Source organism: Amblyomma mixtum, chromosome 7 (assembly GCF_055824585.1).
Source record: "Amblyomma mixtum isolate Tamu chromosome 7, ASM5582458v1, whole genome shotgun sequence".
NCBI classification, from domain to species: Eukaryota; Metazoa; Arthropoda; class Arachnida; order Ixodida; family Ixodidae; genus Amblyomma; species Amblyomma mixtum.
The window spans coordinates 143,746,424-143,756,225 of NC_143018.1; the positions used below are offsets into that span (position 1 = coordinate 143,746,424).

At 45.5% G+C, this 9,802-nt stretch overlaps 1 protein-coding gene across 1 annotated transcript in view; it reads left to right on the plus strand.

Moving 5' to 3' along the window:
- Positions 1-3,304: 3,304 nt before the first annotated feature.
- LOC149337767 (uncharacterized) overlaps positions 3,305-9,802 on the plus strand; it is an 11,800-nt gene continuing 5,302 nt past the window's right edge. The window contains exon 1 of the mRNA XM_089554513.1: positions 3,305-3,334. Coding sequence (XP_089410639.1) covers positions 3,305-3,334 — 30 coding nt within the window. The remainder of the gene's footprint in view (positions 3,335-9,802) is intronic.

A 9,802-nucleotide genomic window follows, 5' to 3' on the forward strand; every position in this document is an offset into this window, starting at 1 on the left:
AATTGGGCATTATTGGGCTTAAACGGGCAGTTAGCGCTGTAAGCCACTGCGAGCTCGAACCCGCGTTCCCAGCCGACTTAGCTTTCCCAAGGCTGTTAGCTATCCGGCGCCTCACTGACACCCGGTCAGCCGCGTCACTCAACTCAGGCCTTCGCTGTCCTCGGGTAGCCTCGCTGTCACCGTCTATACTCCATTTGTATTGCCCCCTCGTCAGCAGCGCCTGGCACCGTTCCGTCCGGCAGTGCATAATCTTCAGAAGATCTGCAAACCTTTCGAACAAGACGTTCGTCGCGAGTTTGTGCCGCATTTGGTGTCCGTTAGGACGAGAGGGGCGATCGGCGTGCGGTGGCTCTCACCGCTCTTTGAATAGCCGACGCGAATCGGCCCTAAAAGGCGATGGACACCCGCGCGGCCGCATCGTTCCAAGAAAGGTGACATTTCGCTGGGAGGGCACCCCGCCGCCCTCTCCTACCGGTGTAGGGGGGGTCCTTTGAGGACGGCAGCGGTGTGGTGCTGGTAGAGAGTTACCACCACTAGTGACCCCGCACGCACTACCGATCCCTTACACGCCCTTCCGAAGATTCTACAATGAGCCCGGATGACACTTTTAGAATTATAACAAACAAGGGATCGTTATCGGTCACTTAATTAGTGGTAACTACATCAGCATCGACGCCAACAAAACCCTCGCCGGACGAGAAACAAACAAAACACGCGCGCGCGTTTTCTTTGCTTCACACACACACACACACAACCGCACACGCACACACGCACGCACACGCACGCACTCGCGCGCGCACACACACAGAGACATACACACACACATGCACGCACGCACGCACACACACACACACGCACACACACACGCACGCACGCACGCGCACGCGCACGCGCACACGCACACGCACACACACGCACACACACACGCGCGAACACGCGCGCACACGCGCACACGCGCACACGCGCGCGCACACACACACACACACACATGTATATATATATCCTCCGTAACTGGTCTGGTGTGGAATGGGGAGGAGGGTATACATGCGGCTTTGCCTGTAGGGCTGTATGACAGTGTGGTATTCAAGTGGCTTGTTCTGGGTGCGTGTTTGTGGGTTGAAGAAGCCGTCCACCAGCGCCCGGAAGCTAATGAACGCGCTCATTTCCAGAGATGCCCAGGGCCCCATGTAATGGTTGTTTGTTGCTGTGGCGCTGATAGCGTAGAGAGTATGATGGGCAGAAGATGAAGGAAAGGTGCGAGTCTGTGTTCTGCTTGGGAGTCAAGTGATGGTGGTGTGGTCTTTGAGCAGGGGGCAGATGTGTTCTATAGACAATTTCCAGGCATTGTTTCTGTGGTGTTCGTGGTTCTGTGTGGATGCCTGGGAATGGTGGGTGCCGTGTTGCGTCGGTATATACAATGTTCTGCCTTGCGTTGTATAGTCCTGTGGGGTGCGGTGCGCGTGCTTTCCTTCGACATTTGTGGTAGCCTGGGTGCGTGTTTTTAGGAGTGGTTTCAGTTGCAGGTTGCCTTGTGGGTGAGGAATGAAGGTTGTTGCTGCAGGTTGCTTTGTAGGTGAGGAAGGAGGGTTCTTAGCTTGGGGGTGACGGATATTGGGCATTCATAAGCGGATAAAATTTATCTCTCCTAGGGTATCTGTTCTTTGCTTTCCTCCCTGTGCTTCGCAGCGTACGAACTTAGCGAGTTTTGGTGTCGCTGTTGTAGTTCTTGTCGCACTAATTGCAAGTTAACCACTGCATGAGTAGGTGCCCTTCGCATAAGCATCTACGAACAGCTTGTCAGGCGGTGACAGGAGAAGCAGCGCCGTCTGCTCGCGTCGGCGCAAACAGCCTCAGCGCGCTGGTTTGGCACTACCCGGACTGGCTCCTAAAAGGCATGGGTATGAATCCGGCTCAAAACTACACCTTTCCGCGTGTATTTCATTTTCTCCTTGGGCGGGGGAGCGGGTAGAAGCATTTGTTATGGTTGCTTTCTATCGTTGCTTACATAGCGTTCCAAGGGAAGGCAACCGTAGCAGAGGGCGGCAGAAAGTTTGGTGAACGGATGAGATTAAGAAGGCGTCGGGGAAACGGTGGCCGCACTGGCAGTGGACAGCGTTAATTGCGGAGACATGACAGAGGCCTTTGCCCTGCAGTGGGCGTGCTCGGGCTGATGATGATGATGACCTAGTACCCCGACAGGGCTCCTCGCTGCCCAGGTGCCCTGTGGCCTCCATTTCTTTCTTGGCCAGGTTGGTCAACCTCAGCTGGTCGGTTGGGGTAGCGGCTCCCAAAGTTGGGGGAAGGAAGGATGGGGTTCACTGTTCGGTGTTGCGGGCAGGCCCATGGGCAATGGTGTAGAACCGCTGTGGACTGACGCACGGACAACTATATGTGGACCAAGAGAGGTGAAAATGTACGTGCACCTCTGCACTAATAATGTACGACGGTTCGCTCTATGTAACTCCTGTGACCATCGCTAGCCGTCTTTGCCGCTTGTCCGCCTGGCGGAAGAGTATAGAGTGTTTCACCTCAGATGTTCTGCAGTTTATTAAAACAAGCTTTTTCAGTTAGAAGACCGCTTTTTTTCGTCATAATGTGGTAAGTGATGCAGCATATCAGGATACAGCTAGAGCTTGCTAAAAAGTAGGCTGGTTGAGTAATATTGAATAATGCACTTTTTAAATATTACTGCTAGTCTTCTTATTTAAAGGCGTGTAGCTCTGCGTAAAGAATATCCGTATCTGGTTTCAGTTTTTCGAAAATGCAGTTACCCTCGGCGCTGTGGCACAACAAATTTGACCTACATCGCACCGGAATACGTGTGCTTTCGAAAAGCTTGCAGGCAAAGTAAGCTCTACAGTCCACGTATACTCATCTAAACAGCCGAAATTTGTTGGGCCACAGGGCCGAAGGTAACGGCATTTTTGAAATCCTAAAAACTTATATGAATATTACTTACGGCGGGATACACTACTGAAAAATCAGGAGACTACCAGTGATAATTAAAAAGTTAACCATTGAATATTAGTTAGCCTGCCTACTAGATACCATGTCTTAGCTGTATTAAAATGCTCTACACCACTGAGAGTGCTTCACAGATTCAAGAGTTGCTGCTTCACCCGGAGTATTCAACGCTACAGATCTGTACCAACTACGTACCGTACTGCCAAAAAAAATAGACTACGCTATGAAAACAGGAGCACCGACATCATCGACATCAGTGTTATCAACAAAGGGGGCGGTTTTTTCGAGGCCGTTTTTACGCCGTGGGGGCAGTGGGCTTGGCGGCACCACAGCGACCGGAATGACGAGCCCGCTCGTGTTCTTCATCCTGGTTGGTGGAAAAAAATTCCTTTAATTATTTCAGAGATGACAGTCAGGGTTTTCTAGCGCTGTCAAGCCCGCATGCCTCATGTTCCATTGCCTGTTAATGTTGAGATCTTATTTCTCTCTTGTTGGTTTGCTCTGGCGACGTGGAAACAAATCCCGGTCCAGATCTGAGTACGGTTGAACTGCTGCAAAATCTTCTGGAAGGAGAGAAAGAAATTAAGGCTGACATATCGCAGATGAAGGATAAACTTGCTTGCGTGGAAACAGCAATGTCAGCTGACTGAGCTGTCAAAGAAAGTTGAAGAATCAGAGGAAATTGCGTACCTTCGTTCAACCGTAGTTGGCTTGACAAATAAGACCGATAACTTAGAAAATCAAAGTCGTCAAAACAATCTGGTCATTCGAGGTATTAAAGAGGAACGCGATGAAACAGAAGAAACGTTGAAACGTTGCGACGTTGAAGGCGTATTTTACGGAAAGCTGGACGTTTCGGTCACGACCGTAGAACGCATGTATAGACTTGGAAAGAGCTATCCTGGCTACCAGAGGCCTGTTACTTTACGACTTGGCAGTCTTGCCGAAAAAAGGGAGATACTACGTAATGCTAAGAAGTTGAAGGGCACAAAGCTTGCTATCTCTTAAGATTTTTCTGATATTCGAAAAAAAAAAGACAGAACCTCTGGAACCGCACTTCAGAGGAAGCAAAAAAAAGGACAATAAGCGTTCTTGGTGTTCCACAAATTCAAAATAGATGGTGTCTGATACGCTTGGAACGATATCACCAACCAACGCTATCTTGTGCACGAGGGCTCGCGCGAGCGAAAAGCCCATGCAAACATGGCTGACAACCAAGTAATACCATATTTCGCTTGCTTAACGTTAACGCACGTAGCCTTGTGAATAAAGTATCGGACTTCGAGCACCTTTTGATTGTACAAGAGCCCGATATAGTGGTAGTAACAAAAACCTGGCTAAATCCGGACATTCGGGATTCTGAAATTTGTCCTCCTGGTTACAAAGTTGTAAAAACTGACCGTGCAAGCAGAGGCGGTGGGGTAGCTATTTTTATTAATGTTTGTATAAAACACTGGGTCATTAATAATTCATCTGAAAGAAATATTTAGACATATTTCTAGGCTGTAGCGAACTGGTTATTGGAGCCGTCAATGTTCCGCCTGGCACCAGAGCCACAGTTGTTGAAAAACTAAAAGATTTTTGCAAGCATTGCGTGTGCAACACAAGCACGTACAGAGGGCAAAACGCATGTCTAGAACACGCTCAGAGCGTGTTTCGGGCGTAACACGTGATAACTAGCGATAAGATTCGGTTAAAAATGGTCTGGATGTAAACATGTGCATTAAAACTCATAGAAGTTCATCGCCATTTTTTGCCTTCTTGATCGCAGCGGAATTGGGAGCTCCGGAACACACAGTTTGGTTGTTCTAGGCATGTGTTTTGCCCTCTGTACTTGTGGCAGGTGACTTTAACGTCCAAGACATTCGTTGGGATGAAATTATTGTAGGTCCACGAGACCAAGAGGTATCTCGTGCGCTTATCGAATTATGCTTTCACCACGGGCTGAGCCAAATAGTGAGGGATTATACACGTATTCAAGGCGGCCGCAGTGCAATTCTCGGTCTCGTCTTCCTGAGTGGCAGCATATTTTCGAGGTCGCATGAAGTTAATATGCTGTCTGGACTCTCCGATCACCTAATAGTTAGTTTTACTATGCCCATTATATACTCATTCCCGAAAACACAAATATGTCTCATCCTATAGGAACTTTAGTCGGGCAGATGACACGGCGATACTTGACGAGTTGGACTATCACTTCTGGCCACTTGAAGAACTATGCTCTAAGGACTCTGCTGGCGTAAATCAACTCTGGATGTACTTCAAAACTCTAGTTCAGAAATACATATCTCGTTATGTACCGGTGAACAACAGAACCTCATGAATCCCTGGATTACAAGAAAAATTCTACAAGTGAAAAGAAAGCCAGGAAGGCGGAAAACGAATTCCGACGAACGCCTCGCACAGAAATCTCTGACGAGATAACGGCTCTTAGCCATGAACTTAAGCTAATGATAAAGGAGTATAAGCAAAAGTGTTATGGTGTTACACTGCGAAAGATACATCGAGATTCACCACAAAAATTTTGGAGACACTTGGCTCGGCGAAGGTGTCAGTTACGGAACTAAGCACAGTAGAAGTCATGGTAACTGACAAGTTCGAAATCGCCAGTATATTAAAGGATTATTTCCTAAGTGTCTTTACAGCCTTGACGACCAACCAGCCAGCATTGCAGTGCCGTTGCACGTTCCTGGGATACAAAACTCAGCATTTCTTCCACACATAACAGAGCCAGATCTTTTCAGCATAATCTCCAGTCTACAACATAACAAATCGGCTGGAATTGATGGAATATTTATCAGCGGCCTTTCCAGAAACTTCCAAAGCTTGAAGTGTGTCCTTCTTTTTATACTAAATGATATGATTGAAAGTGGCTTCTTACCATGCTCTCTTAAACAAGCGCATGTTATACCACTTTACAAGGGTGGCAAAAGAAATGAAATCTCGAATTATCGCCCAATATCTATCGTGTCGTGTATATCACAAATTTTAGAAAAACACGTCTTATGTACAATGTCAGCATTTTTGCTGAGGCATAACGTGCTTAGCCCACATCAATACGGATTTGTTGCTGGTTCTGGTACCCAAACGTTATTAGAAAAGATGTCGGATTCCGTTCATTCTAGTTTTGATCAAAATGAAGTGGCATTTGGTCTCTTTCTTGATGTCAGGAAGGCATTTAATACTGTTCACCATGATATTCTCTGTGAAAAGTTGTTTTGCTATGATTTTCGTGGTCCTTTTCAAATGTTACTAAGAAATTATGTGTCTCAGCGATCTCAAATGGTGGAACTTGGACCTGTGCAAAGCACAATTATAGACTTATATAGTGGTGTTCCCCAGGGATCTATCTTATGACCCCTCTTATTCAATCTCTATGTTAATGACCTCCCCGGCATTATAACTTCATCACAGATTTGTCAATATGCAGATGACACCCTCCTCATCTCCTCTAATACAGATTTTTCTTGCGCACTCCGTCAACTTCAACAGGACGCTACTAATCTATATGATTGGTTTCAATGTAACCTGATTGATATAAACCCCCAAAAAACTCATCTAGTGTGCTTTAGAAATGCACACAAGCCAATCTCGAAAAACGCTGCGGTTTTTTGCACAGCTCCAGTTGCACTGCATGTTCTTGCTACCCCATTACATGTGTTCCGTCCGTGAAATACCTTGGCATTTACTTTGACAGTGATTCATTCTGGAACACGCACATGGCACACCTCAGTAAGAAGCTTAGAGGCGTCGCATGCTTGCTCTATGCTCTAAGGGCCTACCTGCCATTTGCCATAAGACGTTTAATTGCACAGTCTTTGGGGTATTCTCTGCTGAGATATGGCATGTGCTGTTTCTTCAAATGTTCTGCAACATGGAAAAATAGGATAAACCGTCTTCTCAAGAATATGGCTAAGAGTGTCATCTATTCAATACCCCATAAACAGCAAAGTGTATTCCTTTCTTCAGGTCTGCCTTCCTTTGACATTGTGTTCAAACAAATCACTGAGATATTTGTGGAACTCTGAATTTCGGTTCCACAACGTTAAACCAATCCCGTTAAGAAAAGTTTCTCGATATATTGTCCCTGCAGTGCGAACTCATTTTGGTATGTCTAAGAGGTCATATTATATCCCATGTATATTCAATGAGATGCCTGATAATGTTTTCAGCTTGAACACTCGCAGACAGTTACGTGATGCTATTGCCGAGCTTGAACAGCTCTAGTGCATATGTTTTAATGTACACGAAACAAAGAATTGATTTGGTAACAGAGGTTGTTGCTGCTGCCGGACGGCGCCCTACAAGCCCAATTCAGGATTTGGCGCGTCCGCGTCTTGTATTGTTTCTTTGGTGTGAATAAAGTATTTATTATTATTATTAAAAAACTCGCAGTGAAAGGTATCACCGAGTTGCTACTTGATATTACCGTGAGAAAATCGTCGGACGCGGACGATATCCCGAATGAATTTGTCAAAAGATACGTGGGGTGGACAGCGAATTATCTACTACTAATTTTTAAGATGTCTCTCACTAAAGGGTGTCTGCCGCAAGATTTCAAGGTCGGTAAGGTAATACCACTACTAAAAGGGGGCGATCAAAAACTAGCTTGTAATTACAGACCAATCGCTTTGACGAGTACAGCTTGCAAGATATTTCATTTCATTTATTTCATTTATTTGCCCCTTAAAGGCCCGAAGGCATTACATAAGGGGGGGCGTACATACAGGTTGGAGGGTAGTGGCAGAGAACACACAAAAAAAATAAAGGGGGAAAAATACACGGGGTACAAAAAGAGTACAATAATATACAAACTAAAAGCAAGAAATAAACATACAAAAAGAAAACAAGGAACAGTTGGCACTTCGGTGTCGCAGTATGAATATGTTTATGAGAAGTAATTAGCCAGTTTCTCGCGGAAAAGGCGGCGATCGGAGCATGTTATTATGCTGTCGGGAAGGCCATTCCAGAGCACTATGGAGTCGGAAAAATGAACTGCTCATTGCGGAGGTGCGGGTTTTAATGCGTGCGATTGGGTTACTGTGGTTTAGGCGGGATGACGTACGTGGGGGCGGCTGCAGCAACAAATGTCTTGGTGAGCGATAAAAGAAAGAGTGAAAGAGGCATAGACGGGAAATAACACGGCGAGATGCTAGTGTTTGAAGGCCGAGGGATCGTTTTAGTAATGTAACGCTGGTATTTCTTGAGTACTGCGATGTAATGAAACGGGCGGCGCGATTTTGAATGGCTTCAAGGTCTGAGATGAGATACGATTGTGATGGATGCCAGACAGATGACGCGTACTCCAATTTAGGACGTACGAATGTTATATATGCCAACTTTTTTACTTCAGGTGATGCAGATTTTAGATTGCGCCGGAGAAAACCAAGTGTGCGTGATGCTTTGGAACAGATGGTCTGAATGTGTGTTGTCCATGACAGCGATGATGTGATGTGTACTCCTAGGTATTTATAAGATGATGTTCTGGTGACGGCGACCGATTTTATGTTGTAAGTGCTATCAATAAGTGTGTTTTTGCGGGAGAATGATATGGATTGGCATTTATTTAGATTAGGAGGCATGTGCCATTTGTCACACCACGCTGAGATAGTGGTTAGATCCTGTTGAAGAGCGGCAATGGCGCTAGCGCCGTGGATGGGGCTGTAAACAGTCATCTGCGAATAAACGTAGCGTGGATTTTATGTTGATCGGTAGGTCATTGATGTAGATGAGGAATAAAAGAGGTGATAAGCCTGCACCTTGAGGTACGCCGGATGTTACGTCGGTAAAAGCTGAGCGACAGTTATTAACACAGGTGAACTGTTTACGTCCTTTAAGGAAGTGCTCTAGCCAGGAGAGCAAAGTTTGTGGAATGCCGAGCGATGACAACTTAAAAAGAAGAAGATTATGGGAAACACGATCAAATGCTTTTGATCATTTCTAGGCACATTCGACAATACTTAATAGATAACGACATAATATATACACTTCAACACGGATTTCAACGGGGTCTATCAACAGTAACCCAATTGATGGAAGCAATGCACGATTTTTGCGAGATTGCTGATCGCAAGGGACAGATATACATTACATTTCTAGATTTTAAGAAGGCTTTCGATAAAGTAGACCACCGAAAACTTATGTTGAAGATGAGGCACGTTCTTAAAAATGATTCACTGGTACAATGGATTGAAAGCTTCTTGAGTGATCGCCGACAGTTCGTATCCATGGAAAGAACTATGTCCAGAACATGCAAAGTAAGATCAGGGGTACCACAAGGATCAGTGCTTGGACCGTTATTGTTCCTGTTTTATATTAATGATCTTGTGACGGACAGGTCAATTAAATTAACATTATTTGCAGACGATTGCATCATTTATACTAGGATTCAGACAGTACATGACCAAATTAGACTAAATCAATACTTGGATAAAATAAATGACTGGTGTAAAATGTGGCAAATATCATTAAACCCCATTAAATCAACATGCATGACTATATCGCACAAACATCAAACACTAGAATTTGGGTACTCCGTACATGAAAACAAGCTCCGACGCAGAAATCAACTTCGTTACCTAGGGTTGACTATCACGTCGAACCTTAATCGGAGGCAACACGTCGTTTCCATTGCTGGTAAAGCTAATAAGAAGTTAGGCTACCTCAGGAGAGCACTAAAGTTCGCTACAAGTGAAACAAAACTAATTGCATATAAAGCGTTGGTGCGCTATTTGATGGAGTACGCATGCGAGGTGTGGGACCCGAAAAGCAAAATGTTAGTGCAGCAACCGGAGCATGTTCAGAGGCGCGCATGGCGTTTCATATTCTCCCGCTTTCA